The 23,936-nt window shown below is 37.9% G+C and overlaps 1 protein-coding gene and 1 long non-coding RNA gene across 3 annotated transcripts in view; one reads left to right on the forward strand and one right to left on the reverse strand.

Annotated features, from left to right (window-relative positions):
• Positions 1 to 12,854, forward strand: part of LOC135072782 (kinesin-like protein CG14535) — an 86,308-nt gene extending 73,454 nt beyond the window's left edge. Inside the window, exons 3-6 of the mRNA XM_063966819.1 lie at positions 5,068 to 5,161; positions 8,613 to 8,810; positions 9,247 to 9,462; positions 9,880 to 12,854. Of these exons, the coding sequence (XP_063822889.1) occupies positions 5,068 to 5,161; positions 8,613 to 8,810; positions 9,247 to 9,462; positions 9,880 to 12,557 (3,186 nt within the window). The 3' untranslated portion in view covers positions 12,558 to 12,854. The remainder of the gene's footprint in view (positions 1 to 5,067; positions 5,162 to 8,612; positions 8,811 to 9,246; positions 9,463 to 9,879) is intronic.
• LOC135072393 (uncharacterized) lies at positions 2,081 to 2,778 on the reverse strand. 2 transcript variants are annotated; one of them, XR_010257422.1, is made up of 3 exons: positions 2,722 to 2,778; positions 2,397 to 2,535; positions 2,081 to 2,311 (listed from the first exon to the last, which is right to left on the reverse strand). It is a non-coding gene; the product is annotated as an uncharacterized LOC135072393 (long non-coding RNA). The 2 variants fall into 2 exon arrangements; XR_010257421.1 differs by having other exon boundaries at positions 2,081 to 2,535.
• Positions 12,855 to 23,936: the final 11,082 nt, after the last annotated feature.

Below are 23,936 nucleotides of genomic sequence, written 5' to 3' on the forward strand. Positions count from 1 at the left end.
AGCCCGCTTTTCGGTCAGTCCTATCTTCGCGTTTGAGCGCCCGATCAGATAGCCCTCGTCAGTCCGTCTGGCGAAATGTATCTGATGCTGGCACCCTAAAATATTAACATACAGGGTGGTTATAGAATCGGAAAAGTAGGTTATCAGGAGAAACATCAATGAAAAAAATTGTTTGAATAACATTACCTAGCCCATGTAATATTTTCAATTATTTTTCTTACGACTTGTACTATAAATAGTAGATAAGACACGATTTTAAAGTCAATTCTTACAAACTTTACAGCTCTGTTAAGAGAAATTTTAATAAATGTTTATCTACACATTTTAAATTTCGAATTAACAATAATAGTTCAAGTACATAAATTTTATATTCACAAAACTACAAATAATTGAACTTATCAAGATTCGTATCAATATTCCAAACAAATCAAATTATAGAACTTCAAAACAATACTCGTAATACTCAGAAGTAATTAAGACAAAACAATAACAATGTAAAAATTAGGAACGTGATAATGGAATTGATTAAGCGCCCTTCGGCTAAGCGCTCTCAGTTAAAGGGAGAGGTCATTAAAATTTTCATTCAAAACATTTTCAGTATTAACGTGCCGTGATCCCCCACTGTAGAAAGTAGAAACACCATGATACTGGCATCGGACAAGCCACACTGGAATTAAAGAAAAGATAAGATTTTAAACTTTCGCGTTCCATTTCAATTAAAATAGAGAAACACGGGTCTCAACGCGAAAATATAGAGAAACACGGGTCGCGTTGAAACCCGATATTTTGATCGTTCGATGAAACGTGTTCGATATTTTTAGTTTCGATCATTTGTTAGGTATTCGATATTGCGGAGGTAACCTGTGCCTCTACCATGAGTTTACCTACCGAGCATCTCGCTATCGAGGGCGTAAAAAAATGTATGGCAAATTGTACAGCGCCTCTAGCGGTTAGTAGCTGAACCACAGCAAAACTAAAAACACTACCATGAGTTCATCTCAAATCGTTAGGTAAAAAACCTACCTAAATGAATACGATAGCGACTAAAGTTTTTATTTAGTTTCATACAAATAACTTACCATGAGTTGCAATTTTCAAAGATGTCATCGAAAAATACCTTAGCTGTCACAGTAACGTAACTCACTGGCTTATTGACGTGTGAAAAGCAAAATAAAATTGTGGTTTTAGGTCATTTTAGGTGTTTTCTTTATTAAATTATGTCGGAAAGAAGTTTATTACGATGGAACATGTTATCAGCATGTGGGCAGACCTCCCACTAGGTGGACCGACGATCTGGTGAAGGTCGCGGGAAGAACCTGGATGCGGGCACATTGTGGAGATCCTTGGGGGAGAAGGAGGATGCTGCGTTTCCCAGAGATATGCGAGGGAATTGTGTCGTGCGAAGATGTCTAGCTGTGCTGTGAAAATGTGTGCGGGTTTCCACCAAAGCTGTGCGAGGAAAATGTATCGTACGAGGATGTGTAGCAGAGATTTGAAAATGCTCATTAGTGTTGTACAGCCTGAGCCTTTTCCACCAGAGATGTGCTGACCGAGGCGAGGTAAATGAAGCCATTCTATTGGTTCTTTACAAACACATCCTTCGCTACGCATCCTCGCACATCTCTGGTGGAAACGCAGCCTTACGAGATCATGATAGAAAGCTAATCCAACAATGAATATTTTCATTGAAATTTACTTTTGTTTTTAATCAGTCTGTGTATTATTATTATTAGGTTTTGTGAAATAAATAGTCAATAAAAATTAATCATTTTATTTTCAACTAGCTTTTGCCCGCGGCTACGCCCGCGTGAAATTTAGTTTGTCACAGATCGTCATAATTATAGCCTATAATGTTAATCTGGGTTATAAACAATAATACTGTAGTTTCATCAAAATCCGTTCAGTAGTTTTTGCGTGAAAGAGTAACAAATATCCAGACATCCAGACATCATGACATCCAAACTTTCGCATTTTTAATATTAAGTAGGATATTAGTAGGATATGTATTTACTTGATTATTATTACTGACGAGATTGCTACCGTGTATGTTTAGTGACCATGAAAGATTAAAACAATATAATGTATTTAATTAATTATAATATCTTAAGTTTTACAATAATAAGGTAGGTATATCTATCCAGTTACCCTAGGTCTTTATTATGGATTTAATTTACAAGTAGTTATTTACAAGCACACTGCTCTAAATCCTTTGGCTTCAGGGAAGAACCTGAACCGCCACCAGTCCAGTGTTCCCTTGGCAGCTCTGTGTATGCGAGTTGCCTTCTTCTTGCTGTTTAAAGTCACTCCACACCTTAACAAATAAACATTACAAATAATAATGACGAAATAAGATAAAAGCAATCAAAATGAATATAGTAGTAGGTATTTATACACACTTTTCTCAATTTCTCAGTAGTTTTCATGTCGCCGGTGGCATCAGCATTTCACGTTCGCGTGTCCGTTAGTTCCACCCACCGTTGACTATTGTTGGCTCTTTCTTGGGGCCCTTCAGTGGGCATACTCAGATCGCCATATCTATAGAAAAACAACTTTATTGTATCTAGAAAATATAAATCTAGCACTCATATTACTGAATTTTAGCTAGGCACGTGGAAGTTATGCTGGAAAGGTTGTATTTCTCCAAAAAAACCAGCTCAAAATTATTCGTTTAATTTCGAAATTCCTCCACTACATTAGTATGTTTATTTTTACTTAACTTACCTTTCCATAAATTCTACAATCGGTTTAAACGGATAGGCGCAGGTTCTCATTTTCCTATGCTGGTCAAAATCCAATTTTTTGTGGAAAATTATTCATCAATAATCCTTCAACAAAACATGTTTTGTTATCTGTTGTCATGATAACAGCTGCGTCAAAGTCGCAATGACAAGAAATAAACAATACAAATTTAAAATCATCATGTTAATTCAGCTTTAAGCACTGTTCTAGGACACTTAAATTTTGCAGTGTTATTTTTGACATTTTCGTTATTTCCTACTCTATCTTTTCTATATAGTTAGAAAGGAGCGGCATTCGTTCTTTCATTCATCCATTCATAGAGTGTGAAGTTGGATACGTTAACATGCTCACCAACATGAAATCACAAAACCATCGATTTATCGCTAGCGAGTAAAGTATACGGTAATTGAACTCATGGTATGATTTTAATGCAAACTTCATCGATCCACGTTTAAACTCTATCGACTGTAGTATATGAATACAAGTTTTCGATGGCAACTCATGGTAGAGGCACCGGTCTGGGCCCACTTGTGTCTTTAATTTTTTTTTAATTAAAATAAGCAAGGTCTCTTAATACAGGTATTTACACTTAAAAGGAAGCATTAAGAAAAATAAAAGATGTTTAATTTTCATTGTAGGTACTAATGGTGGACAAAGCAAAACTACAAAATTTATCCACCCCTTCTATCCAGAATATACTCGAAACAAGTTTGAATACAAACACAAAAGAAATGAAGGGTCAGTCCTTAAAAATCCTTGAGAAAAAGCTTTCACGAATGCAAGGACATTCCCTTACAATACAAACTCATGGTATCCATACGGCGTGTAATCTCGGCGCCTCCTGTAAGTCCGTTTAATTATAATATGCCGCGAAAGAAAACAGCTCCCGCGCCGGCCAACATCTTAAGAGCCGGATTACACCGGTTTATTCCGCTTTAAACTAGTTCGGTGCGGTTCCGTGAAGCCATTTTCTGGGAGATGTGTCGACGGGATTGGCTTTAATATGCTTATTCTGTGACCCGTGGTATAGGGTAGTATTTTCTTGTTGAGTTAGTTAACTGAATATTTTTTTTTAAATACACGCAAATGATAAAAATACTACATAATAATTGTGATCGCTGTGTGTGTTAGTAATTATTTTAATAATTTGGCGTGTACTCTCGATAACCGTTTTTATCCTTTCATTTAGAATGATGCAATTTTGAATATTAATTAATTTTACATACACAGGTCTAGCATTTACTTAGGGCCTGAGATATGAGAGCGGTACGGGGAGGGTGTTTTTGTAACGTGAAACGTCATCGAGATTTTAGATCTCCTTCAGATTAATATGCTCTGACACATCATAATTATGTCAATGTCACCTCCCTTGCCGCTCTCATACCTGAGTCACTGAGTGAAGCGTTAGATCCATAGCAGCAGTAGCTGATATTAATTTTATTTCGAGGAATGCAAATGTCAAATAACTGATTCTCTGTTGAAACAACGCTGCCAAGCAGTGCCGTAACGTCTATACAAGCAGTATTAACACTAAATGCAGCGTCTGAGAGCTGTTATTTCAACTAATGGGCACAAAGCACCCCTCGCAAACACCTGTAAGCGCCAGATTACACAGAATTATTTCGTAAGATTCCCAGCGGGATGATTCGCTCTCTGCGGCCCTATGCATAGTATAGATACAGAATAGACGTAATATTGGTACAGTCAATTTTAAAATGATATTTATGAACTCTATATTTTAAGGAAGACAATTTACCTTCTTGTTGACAATAATAATATTATTGTTTTTAATAAGGTACAAAAAAGTTCAGCTCCCTATATTTGCAATATCCTATTAATATTATAAATGCGAAAGTTTGGATGTTTGGATATTTGGATGTCTGGATGTTTGTTACTTTTTCACACAAAAACTACTGAACGGATTTTGTTGAAACTTTACAGTATTCTTGTTTGTAACCCAGATTAACATATAGGCTATAATTTATGACGATCCGTGACACTAAATTACACGCGGGTGAAGCCGCGGGAAAAAGCTAGTTTAATCTAATTTGAAAAACTTTGATAATGCGCGGGCGTGAGCTGTGAGTGAATGTAAAGGTTTACCTTATAAAAAGCGCTAATATAGGTCATTTATAATTGTAACACTACCATTGCTTCGAGGGCCATAATATGGACCAGCAGCGCAAGAAACTTCAGCATAATTTTCAGCCACTTTTGAGCGTTTAATGTGTTCAAAATGAACACTATTTATTCAATCACTTTCCACTCCAGTAATAATATCTTTTTGAACCAGTATTTCAATATTAAAACGTAATATGTTTGTTGCAGACCGAGATATGCGCCAGCGCACTGACGGACGTGATCCACGCGGTCATCAACGGGACGGACGGTTGCCTCTTCTGCTTTGGACACGCGGGACTTGGTGAGTCATTTGTTTATTTATTTATTTGATCACCAACAAGGTTACATTGTAGCATTCATAAGAAAAACTTACAAAAACGACACTTGTCAAATGCAAACTTAATTAAAGATGAAAACAACATGCATTAGAGACTAAAGCAACAGCAATTATGGGTTAAAGAACTGAAAATAATTAATATGGTGTCCCTATGCTTGTTTAAATCGGTGAGATTTGTCCAAGCATGTGGACTTGTATTTACGTAAACCAAAGCGCACCTATAATAATCATCTAAACCTATAAAATTTTACTGCAGAGCTATAGACCAGCGGTTCCCGAAAGGTGGTCCGCGGAACCCTGGGGTTCCGTGGAAAGGCCGCATGGGTTCCGTAAAAAATATTATCCCACGTTTCGTGACCGACGTAGTTCGCGCGCACCGACTTGTTTACGCACAAGGGAGGGGCTGGACGTGCGGGCGGAGTAGTACGGGGGTTCCGCTAGGAAAAGTATAATCAATTAGGGTTCCTTGGCAAAAAAAAATTGGGAAACCCTGCTATAGACTAAGAGAGATGGCATCTTTCTTACCCTAACTGGATGTGGGCAGCACAGGACTAGTCCTGTATGCTCTAGACGACTGGTCGATGTAGAAATCCTTGAAGGACGCCTTTGTTCAGCAATGGACGTTTGGCTGAAACGAACAAACGAACGAAGCCTATTTCTTTAGGACTTTTCTCAACCCATGTACCTATCCATATCATGTGGTGTAGCTTGATTTGCAATCAATCTGTTTTCAATGCTTGTGAAAGGATGTACCGTATCATCAAATGGGTAACAGATTTTGCCACCTCGTAAAAAGTATTATGTCAGTTCAGTTAATTAAGTTCATTGCTGGTCTCAAATACCATTGCGAAACTCAACCTGTTTGGCACAGACACTAAGAAAAAAGCGTATAAACTCAAATTTCTCAAGATATCATAAACCAAATAGGAATAGAATCAAAGGCGTGTTCTTAGCGCGTAATAAAACCAACTCCGTGGAGACAATAAAAAGCTTAGTTAGTTTTACGATGCAAAGACTGAGATAATCAAGTCTTAATGAGTTATCCAGACGTGCTAATGAAAATCCCGATAACCCGAACTTTGTTAGTACAAACGCTGCGAGTCGGGCCAGTACTTAGCGGGCACTATAAAATATGGAGAAAGTTCTCTCCGTAGAGAATTTGCATCGAAATGGGAAAGAGTCGGGAGCTCTTAATTGAAACTTTGATAAATAGAGGTGAGAGGTCCCGTAAACACCGGTACTCATTAGCATATGGGAGTTTTAGCTTTAATAACGCGTGATGACGTAATGCAAAGGATCAGCATGTGTTCATTAAAACAAGATAAGTATTTAAAAGTAAAGTGACAGTTTAAAAAAATAAAGCTCTACATTGGCCATGTAACTTATAGCTGGTCGCAAACATATTATTTGTCTTTTGGTAAACCATAAGCAAAACACCTTACATTTGTGTTTCATAAATCATGTTTTCAAATTCGCAGTATACGATTTTCCTTAGGTTTGCTGAGTTTAGGGCTGATTTTTCAATCCTCAGTTAACTTTTAACTGAAGAATAAGCTTGTCATTTTGACATATTTTCCATACTGATACTGTCAATGTGCCAAATTTATTCTTCAGTTAAAAGTTATCCGACGATTGAAAAATCAGCCCTTACAAGACAGTTTGTGTTGTCTTATTACAATAAGAAGTAATACAATTTATTTAATTAAATACGAATTAAAGTTAATTCTAAAAATAAATGAAAGATTAGGAAAGATTAAGATGATCTGTGAAACAAAATTAGACCAATTTGAATTGAAAATTCCACATTTAACTCATCTCACCGACATTATATCTCGCTCGCACTCAAGGATTATGAGTTGAAATGCAAATTGAATGAAAGCTTCGCTCGGCGAAACTTCGGAACGCCTCCGAAATCCCACTAAAACCGAGCTTAGCAACATCTTTGTTAAGACAGAATCCACTGCAAGATAAATCTATGTTTATGGTTATGGTATGATATATCAGCTTAAGACCGCAGTCTGTGGAGGAACACTATGTGGTCGCGATCCTCATCAGTGAGGGACGAAGAAGAAGAATAAGAAATAATATTTATTTTTTATTCAAACTTCTGCACATACATACAATGCACTGTGGTAAACTTAATGCCGGATGGCATTCTCTGCCAGTCGACCACGGGTCATGTAGAGAGAGTAAGGCGGTGAAAATTTACATTTTGGATAATATACGTACTTACAAAAGACGCCATAAAATAAATAGAATAACAATACACATGATTTGAAAAAACATTACAATCTGAAAGGGGGTAAAGCAACTTTTTGAAAGGAATCAATCTCCAATTGTTTCTCGTAACAGCAAGATAATATAGAATTCTTCTCAGTGTTGAAAGTAATTTATTTTGTCGTTGTCCTTAAAGATTAGATTGCGAAAAAGAAGAATTCAAAAAGCAAACACTTCACTTTCATAACAAACCAGCTCCATAAAAGTACCTATTGGTAAAATTTCGTTCATTTCGTTCGTTCATTCGTATTTTTTTCTTTTATCGCATCCGTTCTGCATCAGAGGAGGACCGGCAGCATTATCGCACCGTGGTTGAACCAAGCGACTGAATAATTCGAACCAAGTTTTAATTATTACCGGATCCTTGCCGGGAAACTAATTCGAGGTGTTTTAATTTCTCCCGCGAAAGGGATTTGCACACTTTTATTAATACACTTTGTAATAAATCTGTTTTTATTCTAATTGAGGGGTTGTTATTCTGAAAAATACAATATAACGAAGTATTTACGTTACAAAGACTGTATTTTCCCTGCCTTTCCTAACGTCCCATAAAGAGTCTAGTCAGATTTTCTAAGGCTGGGTTGCATCATCTTCTTTTAACTTTAACAAACGTCAAAAATCTGTCAAACTCCATACAAAATACGCCGGTTATCGTTATAGTAACGGTTAAAGTTCGATGGTGCAACTCAGCCTAAGTATAATGCCAATTTCGTTGTGGGTTCAATAACAACTTCACTTTCCCCTTGAGACAAACTTGCGAGTTTTATTGGTGATCAAGTAGTAGCTCCTGGCCACACAGGACTTGCAGCAGTATGAACGAGAGTTGAGAATAGTTCCATTGCTTGCCCAATACATAACTTAAATGACTATTTTCATATTTTCGTTCTAAGTCTAATGGAAGTTTAACTTTGATCTGAGACTTGGTTTTCCCTCGGTGAAGTTTTATAGGCGGTCAAACTGTAAATCCTGACTACACAGTACTTGCAGCTGTGTGAACGAGAGCTATTTTGCTTGCTTAGTACCTAACTTTTACCTGGTGACTTCTTCTTGCTTAAATTTAGAGTTCCTGGACTTGCAACTGTAGGAAGGAGAGTTAGGAATAGCCCCAATGCCTAAACTAAATTTGCTCTTTCATCAGGTAAATCCTACACAATGTTGGGGCGACCGGACGCCACGGCATCGCTCGGCGCGATCCCGTGCGCCATCTCGTGGCTGTTCCGTGGCATCGCGGAGCAACGCCACAAGTGCGGGACCCGGTTCTCCGTCCGGGTGTCCGCTGTGGAGCTGTGCACGAATACCAACCAGATCAGGGACTTGCTGGCTCCGTATCAGAATGGTAAGTGGATATAGAACAATACCTTGTATATCAGACATTCAGCAGAAAATCAAACTCCAAAATGTAGCAAACTGAATTGACAGTAGGCTGGTCATATCTGACGGAGACCCAACGAAAGGTGGAAAGGGTTCTCAAAGGAAACTGTATCACGGCACACATACTCATGTAATGTACGACGGCCACCTGCTCGATGGAGCAACAATCATAATGTTTAAGTGCCCTGGAATTTTTATTTCACTTCTTAATAAGAAGGCTGGCCACAGCTTCCTTGAGGAAGGCTTACATGATGATGATATCCCAGATAATGCTGTAGTATACAAACGTTGAGCTGATCATTTTATGTGAAAAATCTATATTTTCATTTGACTGGCGTTATAACAGCAATATCGTCAAAACTTCTAGTCTTGTGCATTCAAGTATTCTCAATCGCCCACAGACACAGAGCAGTCGCCAGGGGTGTACCTCCGAGACGACCCGCTCTTCGGCACCCACCTTCAGAACCAGTCCGAGCTGCGCGTGCATAGCGCAGAGAAGGCTGCCTTCTACCTGGATGCAGCCCTGGCCACGAGAGGGCAGAGGGAAGAGGGCAAGGACAGCCACCTGCTGTACACCCTGCATGTGTACCAGTACAGCGTGGGAGGAAAAGGCGCTGGTATTTATCTTATTTTATTTTCCTCTTCATATTTTTACTGTTCATAATCTATACCGGTGAAGTGCTAGGAGCTTAATATTTTAAGTATCTAAAAGTATCTACCAAAAAGGAAAAGTGAAAACTTAATTGCGTCTTATCTAAAAACTCTTAAAATGGGTTCTTAAAATTAAGAAGATTTTCTAATTATTCACTGTCTTTCTATTATAACTTGTTTTTATCCCTTAATGTCATTCTTGAAAAATTATAAGATACATTAATTTTCAGTTAAGTTTTCATAAAACTAAAGTTTATTTGCTATTAATAAATTTGCACTATTCTAACTCCACTCGCAAAGACTGTTTGATTAGCTACTACAAATATTAGTCTCCTTCCCAAGAATTGGGGTAAACCAATTAAGAATCATCCGTTTGTTTACAGTTGCCGGAGGGCGGAGCCGTCTCCATCTTATCGACTTAGGAAACTCGGAACGAGGAAAAACAAATGGTGGAATCCCCTTATCAGGCTTAGGAAATATATTATTAGCTATATTCAACGGTCAAAGACACTTGCCTTACAGAGATCACAACCTAACGCACGTCTTAAAAGAATGCCTCGGGTCTCTAACCTGTCACACAGCCATGATAGTCCACGTATCGCCAAACACACAAAATTACTCGGACACATTGACAACACTGCAGTTAGCGTCGAGAATACACAGGCTGCGGCGACGGAAAGTTAAGTATTCTTCAAATAATAACGCTGGGTCTGGAGGAAGCTCGGGAGAAGACGCTTCCAAGCCAAGCAGTAGTGAGCCTGATCCCTCTAGTAGTGACTTATCAGCAGACACTGTCATCTACGTAGGTCCCATGGATGATGCCACAGATGGAGAGCATCCTCCAGTTTATATACCCCATATTAACTCTGGTGACAATCGATGTGTACTAAGTAAAGCTCTAAGAGGCTCAGCAGCAGAACAAAAACACAAATCGTCCCTTTCAAAAGTTATTGAAGAAAAAAGTCCTGTGCATAAGTTACATGGGTCACCTAAGGCCTCGCCCTTAAAAACTGCAATGCCAAGTCATACCCCTAAAGCGTCTCCCGTTCATTCAGTGACATCGAAGACAACGCCTTTGAAAAAAGCTTGTTCTAAACAGTTTTCTGAGGAAGGCAAAAGCACAAGCGATGAACAATGGATTGATGGGCCTAGAATATCAAAATCCAAGCTAGTAGAGGCACGACACATAATAAAAGAGACTCAAAGTAAAAAACGAGAAACTTGGATTGACGGGCCTATGCAAGAACCCAAGCTTCCATCACAGTTTGAGCCTCAGCCAATACAGCCTAGCTCTATACCTCTCCAAATTGGAGTACTAGGATCCCATGGAAATGAGGCTTTAGGATATGGATACATGGATAATCACAAGAAGAACATGATACGGAAATGGGTTGAAAACCAAACATCACAAATACATAAATCTAGACATAATTCTCCAAGTCATAAAGTTCACAAAGACCCTCGATTGCCCGATGAGCCAGAAACATCACATAGAATGGAACCTGTTATTAGAGATTCTGTAAGGCGAGTACATGTTGAAGAGTCTACTATAAGGACTGGCTTAAAAGCTGGATCAAAAGGGATGGCAATTGAAGAAGAAAATGTTCCTCCTTCAAATGGTTCAAAACGAAATAGCTCTTCAAAATCATCAAACAAAAATGAACCAGAAGAAGATGATGACAGTGAAGAATCAGCAGAAATTCCACCAGCATTGCCTTTGATACAACCGAGTAGCTTAAGCAGCAGAGAAGTATCAATGGAAAGCTTAGACAGCAAATATAAAGAAAGGCTGAGAATGGATGACGAACTCCTTTCAAATCACAGCAGAGACCTGGACCATCTTGGTTTAAGCAAAGGTCCAGCGGATGATGAAGATGAAATCCTAGAAATAATTGAAGTTGAGGAACCGCTGGAACCTGTCCCCATGCAAGACTGCTGCCTTCAAGTTACTGAAGAAGACATTGCATTTTGTATGGGTTTCTCTGAAAATCCTTTACCTGAAGTTGATCAAGAAGATGATGATCATCCACTTAGGATTTTAAGTCAAGAAAATTTAACAGTCGCTTCAACGTTTACAGACACTCTATCTTTGTACAGTGAAGTAGAGCGTCAGATAAGGAACGAGGCATATCTTAGACAAACCATGGGTTTTTATGGAGAAAATTTTATGTGTGAGCCAATGGGTGACATAAATCCCCATCAAAGCTTACAATCATCGAGATCGAGGATTGACGAGCTTATAGGCTTAACTGAACTGTATGGCTCTAGGAGAATGTTAGAAAATAGTGATATGCCTGTATCAAGAATAGCACCGCAATTTCAATCATTATCTCTTTCAAATGTCCGAGATACGGAAGAGTATCACGGAGACGGTTCTGTGTATAGTGAACCCGCATACCGGCCTAGTGATAAAATATGTGATAGTTGTAGGAGATCCATGTCTAGACCAGGCAGCGCTGTTGGAGACTGTGATGCATATCAAGATTTAGATGTTACTCATAATGATTGTTACGGTCCGTTTGAGAGATATCGAGGAAATGACATAACCGATGCCAGGATAGCGTCTCTGAGGCATCCGGATGGCGCTTCAGACCCGAATTTAAGAGAAGAAAGGAGAATACCCGGTAGTGGTGCTCCTTCGGCTAATTCCTTTCGTGAATTAAAGTCGAATTTACACCTGGAAGTTTCACCTCCTGTTGTAACTACAGAGCCACGGATAGAAAAAAACGAAAAGGGAGATCGAGGTGTAGCGAGGGTCGTGGCAAGCTCTAAGCCTGACGGATACGATAGTGGTCATGAGTCCACACCTCGCACTGGGAAACATAGTCCTGCGGGGACGTCTCGGCGTGCTGAATCTGGTTACGACTCTGTTCCCAGAGACTCTGACGCGTCTTCCCTAGACTCATATCCAACGCGGAGAGCCGCAGTGGCGCGGGCGCACGCAAAGAAACACACTACGGCTAAGTATAAGCAGCACAGTGATAGATCTTTTTGCTCTTGGCTAAGGAACCCTTTCACTTGCAAATACGCCGACACTGATCCTGAAATTAGTGACTTTTAAGTAGTCTATAAAACCACTATCACAACATCTGTATGAAAATATAAAATGCTAAGTAATGTTTACGTATCATTAAGCTACGTTACCGAATTTAATCTGGAGACTGTTTTTGTACTCTAGATATACTCGTGTTTATAATAGCTTTGGCATTGGCACTAATCCAATGAGGTTACCATTGTATTTTTCTAAACTTAAAGAAGCTTCTAGTATCTGTGCTCCAAACTATTTAGCGTTACTTAGTGAAGACTAGGTTATCTAAACACTTTTGTAAAGTTAAACGTCTGTTATGTAATGAACTGCAAATGGTCTGGGTAATATTGGCGGTATTTTTAAACTTAGCGGTCAACCACGAATGCACTGACGCAAAACTATATGTAGATCAGATATTATTGTTTCTTCATGATGATGTTACAAGAGTAACACTAAATTACAGACCACTAAAAACGCCATTGCTCCAAAGGAACTTGCCCAATGACCCTTGTTGACTATCTTGCTCGTTTTGTACTTTTATACTGTCACTAACGAACAAAACTGTTTCACTTAATTTTGTAAAACTTTGTAACTACACTGAAGTCGTTGTAGTTTATAAGTATACGTTAAAACCCAAAAATTGAGATTATAAGTCTTCCCCTGTCTTCCCCATCCTGACTTCGCCATATCGTGGAATAATCGCTCTATTTTCTAAACTATCTTAACTGGAACTAACCTCATTTTCTTGAAGTTATTCGATTCTCACTCAATCGCTTTCCGGAACTTCGTCACTTGAATATTTTTCCTAAATATCTTTAGAGCTTTATATCTTTTACATTTCGAAAGCGATTGGAGTGAGATCAACATATTATCGACTTGAACTCGTTAGTAATAAGACTGTTGTCTCATTGGCCATGTTTTACATAGCTTTAATATTTTGATATTGTAACTATTGAACGTTCCCACTCGTTCTCGGCGAGTCCGTTGTACATAACTATCTACTTGATTGCAATCATTATGGCTTTATTGAATGTTGGTGGATCGGTTATCGCTTTATAATGTCGATGTTCTGTTATTATACGATTAATATTATAAATATATATCCTAAATTCTACTATGCGTTCGTATTAGTTCACAATAAATTGTTCAATTTCAAATGATTACTTGTTTCATTTTCTATTACATTATTTTGAAGAAATACCCTGTTTTTTCAATTATTCATATCTTCTGTAAGGATAAATAATAGTTTAAAATAGTAAAGAATAGAATAGGATAGAATGTCAGTTTACCTACATTAAAACCCTAAAAAACTACCACACTCAAATTTTGGAACATACCCTTTCAACCAATGAACTGTATAGCAGCAACAGAAATTAAATTGCACAAGCAAAGGCAATAATTATTTCAGAAAACACTACCCACTTCCCAGTTTCATCTCGCTAAGCAAAACAATGCTGTTAAAGTTTAAATTCGCTCGGAAGAGTATAAAACTGAGCATAACTAAGCGTTTATAGCTGAAACCATGAATAAATAAAACGAAACTCCAACTTCCCATCGCCCTAGGGGTCGAATCTCAGAATCTTTGGGGATATAAACTTTTTTCCCTTCATGAAAACTGGAAGAAACTGGAATAACTTTTCCTTTAAGAGGGGCTCCTATTATCTTTCATTTCGCCTGTAATTTAGCATTCTATGTACGCCCCAAGAAAATCAAGCTATCAAATACGACATTTTACCCTCTTTTGGGGGTGACAACTTTTTTTGGGGAAATCTTCAAATAATTTGTTAAAGTGGCAGCTGCTTAGCCCATAACGCTTATCGAGTGCTAAAAAGATTTCTTTTTTTATGTTTTTTACATTGCAAGGGGAAATCGATGGGGTTCAGGGTTAGGATTAACGGCGATTTACGAGCAGACCCCGCTGATTAAGTAGCGAATTTGCAGATTAAAAAGATACATTTCGGAGAATATTATTTCACTACAAGGAAATTGGTGCTGTTATAAACGACGGAAGTAAGTATTCCAATCCAAAAGATAATAGGTATCTATAAAAATAACTCTTGAATTTTCTGTTGAAAAACTACTTTGGAATTGTAGTATTTATTTTAACCACAACGGGGAAAATCTACCTGGGAGCCTGCATCTCACCTGATGGAAATCAGGCGTCAATCAGGTTAATAGGTAAATTACTGAACTAAAACAAATAATTAGGAGTTTATAAAATTGTCGCCAAACTTTTTGTGACATGAGTAACTATTGTAAATAGGAAATTTTGAACAACAATAAAAGGCAATAATATCGAGCATACATCACTTAGACGAAACTGACCGGCTCATATTCCAACCCTTATTTTCCTCCACCTAATACACATAAATAAAAGCCTAAATGAGCAGACAGGCTACATTTAATAACGCGCCTCTGTCACACAATGCCGCCGCAATAAGTACAAAATGCGGATAAAAATAATACCAGGTCGGAGTCGAACCCGGGACGTGATGGGAAGACGAAACACCGCCCCGCCTATAGTACCGATCGCCACAAACGACAAGCCAAAATAGACCTTATAGCTAGAACAAAAGAGACATAAAACGAAGCGGATTTTGTCTTTATGGTGTTATGTATGAGCTACGTGAGATGCAACGAAAACCAGGAAATAACAATAGCAAGACCGAAAAACCATTTGTTTCGACGTTGTTTCATTTCTGTGACTCATGGGGAAAGTTTGTGTGTGAGGAGAGCTACGCGCATAAAGTTATGGAGATGGAAAGAAATCCCGAAAATATTGATTGAATTTACAGCGTCACAGCTCGTATTCTAAAACCGCGCTCAAAAAGTCATTTCAGAAATCGAATCTTCCACGCCTCGATCCACGCCTTATTATTGCTAATCTTGAAATTATAATATGAAACCCCTAATAAATATGTATTTTCAGAACCAAAGTGTGAACGTTCCACATTTTTTTTTTTAAGAATTATGAACAATTTGTACTTATTGCACAAATTACTAATAGTCACATTAACATAATTACTATCAACTTTAATTAAAGTTATAACGCCTTGTTCAAGTAGTTATAAAGTTGAACTGTCTTGACACAAAGATTCTGGGTTTGATTCTCAGACTACCATAGGTAAGTATATTGTATAAAATCATTGGCATATAAGAAATGATGCTCAAAACTTGACTCAAACTACAAATAGATCTTGAGATCAAAATAATTAAAAATTAATTCAATAAAAGTTCTAAATCTCATTGGCATTGGGTTTAGTAACATAGGTTATAAAGTCACAATTGATGTCTCCTTCCACATGATAGAATAAGAAGAGCAAATCTAACGAATTATGTTAATAATACTGAACACGTCAACAAAGTAAACCATTTCACACTAACCCCAGTTCAAAAACGGTTGCCAATCCAAAACAATGCCACCCTGCTTACACTATCAACCACTAAAAAGATTTATTCCTTGTCTCCGAACCGTTATAAGTTGAATCGAAGTCCCAAACCAAGTGCCGGCAGCTTAAGCCACACTCCCGAAATAATAGAGGAAAATGCACTGCACCACCCACGCTGGCCGCATCCGAACGGAGACTTATAGATTTGGTTTTATTTCAGAACAGGGCTAGATTTAGTGACATAAAAATCCAACGACAAAAACATCCTAAAAATTTATCAGAAAATGGAACCGACGCGATGTCATACATAGCCATTATCTTAAAACAGAACCTTAAAGAAAATTGTTTCACAAAGACTCTTATTCGGGATCCATACAAATTATAAGGTAAAACGTAACCATTATTTTCAAAATTGTATCTACTTTGTACAGGTAATTTTCTCACATTTTGATGAATACCAAAACTTATTATGATTTTATTTAAAAAAAAGAAAAACACACTAATAAAATTAATTATACCTAATACTTACCTGATACTATTAATTAATTAATTACACCAAAAAAAAATTGAACACTGAAATACCCTGGATTTCCATTTATTTCTTTAAAAAGTTGGCAACCCTTAGAACTAACTACATTAGAATCGGGCCCTGTTCTTATCGGAAGCCAAACTACCTACGTTTGAGGGTAGTGAGCCGTTTTGTTTTTTAAAAACGCCATCGGGTCGCATTACGGCCGCGACGTGGCGGGAATAACAAGGCCCTATTAGGGCACGGGGTTCGCAATGAGGCTTAGGATAACGTATAAAATTAAGATATTTCGTAAGCGTCTTGCAAGGATCAGTTTTGGGTCCACTGGGATAAAGAAAAGATTTTAAATGTAACGTACGGAATACAACAAGGTAACACTGTGGTACTCACTCATGTAAGTTTTTGTAATAATATTATGCTACATAAATACACTACTGTAGTTGCAGATTCGAATCCTGCCTGAACGTTTCGTTAGTCTGACGAACCCTATCTAAAGAGACATTTAACTATAATTGAGGTCATGAACGTACTTAAGGACATTAAAATGAAAATAATTTGAGTAGATTTATCAGATATCTAGTCACTTATTTTTACCTACGCTCTGTTTTGGACTTTGTCATAGTAGGCTCTACATGTTCTTTTTTATTTAGCTTTTATATCTCAGTCGCAAAGCAACGCTTAAAAATCTCAGATCAAAACAAGAATTTCTATGAAAAATCTCACAAGCCACGAAGTTGGTGTAATAAGCGGAGACAAACGACCTGCGTCTGCGGTCTCATACCTCGCGCAGATCGCAAATCGAATTTGTCTCCTCAGTGTTGAGCCGAATCAATCTGCATTATCCGAATGGCGTGGCGGGTTAAGTCATAGCAGGTAGCGGATACTGGGGGCTATTGTATAATTTGTTGCCTATGCCGCAAAGGGGCGAACATCATACAAACGGTCAAAAATTTTATTGTATACAGAAATGCTCCATTCTTTAGGCTCTATGTCGTTTTTTTGCTCTCCTGTATAATTTTATGCGGTCCACACAGCTTATGACCTCATCAGTGAGGGACCAAGGAAGAACAAGTATAATTTCATAAAAAAAAGGTTCGCCCCTTTGCGGCGTCGGCGACGAAATGTAAGTAGTAATAAGATAACGCTATAGTGGTTAAAGAGTTGGTTTTTCTCGTCTTAGTAGTTCTGGGTTCGAATTCCAGCTGGGAGTACAGGGACATACGTAGTGTAGATTCACTCTGAGTGTCAGAAACAGAACAACTCGTCACTACGATTGAGCTATGAGACATTGGCAGCTCACTTTTTATTCAAGAACAATAATGTCAAAAACGGGACTATTCCCACCTCTCGTTCCCACCGGTGCAACTCCTGTGTAGCCAGAATCTACAGCATGACAGCCAATAAAACAGTGGAGGTCAAGTTTTGTGCCGGGGCACAGTGTTTTAGAAACCCTCAAAATCGGACATGATTAAGTTAATGCCACGAGTCGATAGCGTCTTATGTTTCAATCACAAGAGTGAAACTCACGTGTGCTCATTTTACTTGGTTTTTGAGAAAAAAATTGTGAAAGTTGGCCGTTTTTAAAATTCCTAAAATTGAAAAAAAAGTTTTTTTAATAATTAAGAGGTTTTGTAAACTTATGATAAAGCTGATTCGATTGATCATTAAAAGACGCATGTATTGTACTTTATTTCATTTCTACAAGTCAAGTAGTTCCAGAGATTTTAATTATTTTTCATTATTTAGACTTTATTTTTTTTCTTCCATCCTAAATGGAATCCGCAATTTTATTTCATACTGAACAATACTTTGGTATAGCCTCTATATAGAAATGTTTTTATCTTTCGTGGATCGTGTCTTGTACCAGAGATATATGAATTTCTTTTTTTTTTATTTTCGCCTATACCATTTTTTATAGCAATGTTTCATCGACCCATTGGAATATGATAAGGCGTTTTAAAGAATAATTACAAGGGGACTTCGTCGTCAAAAATATGTGTCTCCCGTGCCAAATACATTGTGTCGTTTATATTATTATGGACTTTTCATCCTCTGTACTGTGTTCGGTATCTCCAGTATCTTCGGTGTCTTGGTGTTCGTGTTGGCAAGGTTGAAGTAATGAAAGTACTGCTTTAGAGAAAGGTATTCTTTTCAATTTAATTTGCTAAATGGGTTTTAGCAATCGCCCTACGAGTGTGGACCCCTTCCCGTGCCACACACAACCCTTCATCGGAGTATAGTTAACGTCAGATTATATTTCAATGCGTAGATGAAACATTGCTATAAAAAATTGTATAGGCGAAAATAAAAAAAATAAAAATTCATACATCTCTGGTACAAGACACGATTTACAAAAGATAAAAATATTTCTACATAGAGGCTATACCAAAGTATTGTTCAGTATGAAATAAAATTGCGGATTCCATTTAGGATGGAAGAAAAAAAATAAAGTCTAAATAATGAAAAATAATAAAAATCTCTGGAACTACTTGACTTGTAGAAATGAAATAAAGTACAATACATGCGTCTTTTAATGATCAATCGAATCAGCTTTATCATAAGTTTACAAACCCTCTTAATTATTAAAAAAAAATTTTTTTTCATTTTTAGGAATTTTAAAAACGGCCAACTTTCACAATTTTTTTCTCAAAAACCAAGTAAAATGAGCACACGTGAGTTTCACTCTTGTGATTGAAACATAAGACGCTATCGACTCATGACATTAACTTAATCATGTCCGATTTTGAGGGTTTCTAAAACACTGTGCGGGGGAAAGTTAATGTCATTGGACCCGCAACGAAATTAATAAGAAGAACATTATGAGAAGTTCGAAGTTAAGGTTCGACTTAAGAAATCATAAGAAAGCTTGACGTGCTGTTGTCTAAAAACATAACATCAAGATTTCTTGACTTGAGTCCGCGTCGCTTATGATTTGCGCCAACAGTCGAAGACGTGTTGAAAAGAGGCCAAAGCCTCCGCGATTTCTCAGGCTTTAGGATCACGGCTGAGGGCACGCACTCCTCAATGTTTACAGTTCTGCCCCCACAAGGAAGCCGCTTTAAAGCGCTTATGTGCACATCTGTCAAAATAAGAAGGCTAACTGTGGCTATTTTTCAGAAATAAACTAGATGAAAGATAAGATTAAATTAGCACTCAGTTTTGATACCTTTGACAAGGCACTGAAAAAAGATAATTAAGTAAGTAACGTTCATGTAGGGACATAAAACTGCCTCGAAAAGGATCAAACAAATTAATTAAGCACTCCGATTTCACATTTCAATCAAAAACTCGCTGGCAACAAATTAACGAGTACGTTACACAACGTAAACATGAAAAAATTAAGTACTTCGTAAATACCAATTACCATCATGAAACGCCTACATTAATTTCCATAGCAACAAATACGGTATCTACGCAACGTGAGTGCTGCTATTAATATCGGTAAGGCGTTTTACTCTTATTTTCCTGAATCAACCGATAAGCCCCTTGGTTTCGCTGTCGTTTCTTGGCGAATTCTTCTGACGATGCGATCTGTGGGCGTTGAACGCCTGTCGACAATTTATTCGGATCAAGGGATCATGTAGAATTAGCGGGCAATGTCGCTTCGCCTCACCTGAGATTTCTCACTCGAGTGATATACGAGTGAGATTACCTGGACTTCTTTGTTTTGTTGGCGAAATAAAATGAGATAAATATATTCATTAAAGTACGTAAAGTAAACAGTAATGAAACTAGTAATTTGATTTATCCCACAAAACTAAAACCTTGGAAGTAAAATATTAGAAGTCCAGTTCTCCTACTAATCAAGGAAGGTTGTATCAAAAATACAAAACAGAAAACCATATTTGCCTGTTATAATAAACTGAAGTTTTGACTTTATTTACAGTTTTTTTTATAAGTGTCTTGCAAGGATCAGTTTTGGGTCCACTGGGAGAAAGAAAGGTTTTAATTCTAACGTACGGATTAAATCTTAGATAAATAGTACAAATCTCAAAGAAAATATAGACACCTACTAAATCTATTATTTTCAGGCACCAGTGGTAACACGAAGGGGATTTACAAGGCTATTAGCGCATATTTTTCGAAATCTGCACTTTATTGGGATTACGGGGATGTTTATAAGACTTATCATGTTATTACGCGGACTTCGATTTGCGGTCATTTTGAAGGTGGGAGGTGATCTCTTGAATTAATATCTTTTACACAATCGGTTCAATAAGAATGTTTTATTGGTTATGCTATTGTTCACCATGAAATAGGTATCCTCTATTTAAACTCTAGGTTTTAATAAGAACGAGACCAGTCGCATGTGGAAACTACCTATAATGTCATCGAAATTAAATGAAATTATTATAAGAAGGTAAGGAGCACGTTGTGCATAACGTGGTATAGGTTGATCCCTGCTATGCGCTGGCTGGGATCTGAGACAAACAATAAAATTGGCTTGGTAAGTGATTAGAAGCTTTGTACACTCAACGTAACGCACTCATAATATTAATGGTTTCGTCGTAATAAGAGCCCTAACTAACCCCATCTCCAACGTTAACTAGGTAAATACGTTAGCCTCATAGTTCACAAAATGCATTAACATGTAGTACCTACATTGCATTATTACGTAACTTTTACACACAAAACTGTGTTCTTTTCCGTTGTGTTCCCAAACGAATCGTAGTCAACGTTGTCGTTATAAATACTCGTAGTGTTGCGCTAATGTTTTGTTTCTTAAACAGTCCCAATAAACATTCTTAGTCCAGAATCCAGATTTAGCAACGGGACGCGTGCGGACCATTGCCCGCGGCCGGGACGCATCGATCGCGCATAAAATATGTCCCGCTCTGGGTGGGGTGACCAGATAATCGGATAGAAAAAGTATTTTACGCGAAAATTATCGTAACCTACACAAGCAGAATGAGAGAAAGATAAAGCTACTTTCATAAAGATACTAAGATGAATCATAAGCCAAACTTTTTATAAGATACGTACGTACAAGTCGTAACGACTGAAACGGAACTTTGCCAGTTATTTTGTAAAACTTCTGCACTCACTGCATTTCTGCTGACTAATTCTGACTGCATTTCAAGCATAGACTACATAACCTATGTGAAGCTTATAAGTACTGAATAAATTACGTCTTGATAAAGTTTAGTTCAATGGATTATATTTGATAATAAAAACCTGTACCTATACCCACTATTTAAACTTTGGGTACACTACAGTCTCAAAAATCCCAGACAATCCCAAAACCTGGCCAGCCGAGCGCGCCGCGTAAATAACTGCCGCGCCGCACAATGGGCATTTTGTTAGCTTATTGGGCACTGTAACGAGCTAGTGCGAGCTGCCATGTTAACGGAACTATTGCGCGCTAAAACTAGTGTAGTTCCTTCCATAATGCGAAAATACTCGCTTGATGTCCAGATCAACCTTATCCGAGGACATTTTGTTAGCTTATTGGGCACTGTAACGAGCTAGTGCGAGCTGCCACGTTAACGGACCTATTGCGCGCTGAACACTAGTGTAGTTTCTTCTATAACGGCACGGGAATGCAAAAATACTCGCTTGATATCAACCATTTGATGACATTTTGTTAGCTTATTGGGCACTGTAATGAGCTAGTGCGAGCTGCCACCAGTTAACGGAGCTATTGCGCACTGGGAACTAGTGTAGTTTCTTCTATAACGGTACTGGAATGGAAAATACTCGCTTGATGTCCAGATCAACCTTATTCGATGACATTTCGTTAGCTTATTGGCACAGATAATGTAATACTAGTTATTGGGCACTGAATGAGCTAGTGCGAGCAGCCATCAGCTAACGGAGCTATTGCACGCTGGAAACTAGTGTAGTTCCTTCTATAACGGCAAAGGAATGATAAGATACAGACTTGATGGCCAGATCAGCCTTAATCCATATCACTTTGAGCCATGTAAAAGGGAAGGGAAGACTCAGTGACGTTAGTTTTTGCATTACAAATATCTACTTCAGTAATTGACATAAAATGCTTCCGTAAATAACTGAAAATGGCATATTTTTATCATTTTCAATTGTTGGTAGTAACAAAAACTAACTAAAGAAGAAGTTTTAATGCAATATTTTGTTTTCATTCTCGCATGAGAAACGTAAACACAGGTCTACCCATACGTAGACCTGTGTTTACGTATCTCAGGTTAGGTAAGTATGGTCGTGGGCGTGGCAAGAAAAGCCTATCACCTGCAAAGTATTATTTCCAAACTGTTTCTTACCGTTTAATACAGTGCATTAAACAAGTATAAACAGGTGAGCCGGCAATCACGAACCTCTAAAATATAGCTTGCCACCGCAGATGGTGCCCCATCCACTTTACGACGCAGTTCCAGACTTCGTTATTCCGAACTCATCACTCCTTTACGAGCCCTCCTTATTGTCTCCAATAAAAATTTTAGAAAACGGCCCATAAAATTTATAAGGCCTCGGTACATGCATTAAGTCAGATAACGCAGGTAAATCAAGTTAAATCGGTACAGGATGCGTTTGTTAAATTTATGAAGGGCTAATGACGTGGGCTGTACTGTATGGAAGTCGATGAGATAAGACGGTAATACCTTTGGTAAGGCTTATTTCTCTGACGCATTTTTAATGATTCCTAAACAGAAAGAAAATTCGTAAATGTTATAAATAAATAGAGAGACAATAACTGGGTTGCCCTAACTTATTCTAGAATATTCTAATCGATTCTGATGTAGATTGCAAGCCCTTGAGAGCAAAAATAATGGCAATCAAGGAAGATTACGCCCGGCCCTATTCACAAACATTACTATGAGGTTTCACAGTACGCGTGGACGTACAGGGTGACACACGAACCAATCACAGAGCTCTATTCAACGCTGTGCGTTCGATTTACTGCTTCACTTAAGTAAGCATCGTTTGTGAATACGGGCGTTAGTTACCTAAGGCAAGTTCTACATAGAGCCAAGAGAGATCAGAAGTCAGAACTAACGTGATACTTGTGGACATAATTCTTGCGACAGTTTACACAGATGTCCTGTGTGGAGCACACACAGCTAAGGTCCTCTAGAGACCACCAGTGCACAAATCAGCCCTGATATACAACGTCCGGACCTAGCCACAGACTGACGCGTACCACAGAGGTGTACCTAATTCTACGAAATATGTGTCAACGTGAAATAGTCTTCGTCAGTTGATTCAACAGGGTGTTGATTTCAATCCTCGCCATATTTAGGGAATTAAGTAGCTTATTCTGATCACGAATCACTAAAAAAAATACATCGAAAAAAAATTAATACGAACTTTAACTTTAGTTAGTCAAAGAAAAATACCTATTTACACTACCTACTTTACGTGGGCCTTCAGTAGGCTATTCGACATGATAAGCGAGCGATCCGCGTAGCTCGATGGAGCCGCAGTGTAAACGTATTGCAATACTGCGAGCCCCAGTACAGTTGATGTCGCACGGAAAATATTCGCTAAAAATTTCACTTTCGTTTGTATTTTTTTTTG

The sequence above is a fragment of the Ostrinia nubilalis genome, chromosome 6 (genome assembly GCF_963855985.1).
Source record: "Ostrinia nubilalis chromosome 6, ilOstNubi1.1, whole genome shotgun sequence".
NCBI classification, from domain to species: Eukaryota; Metazoa; Arthropoda; class Insecta; order Lepidoptera; family Crambidae; genus Ostrinia; species Ostrinia nubilalis.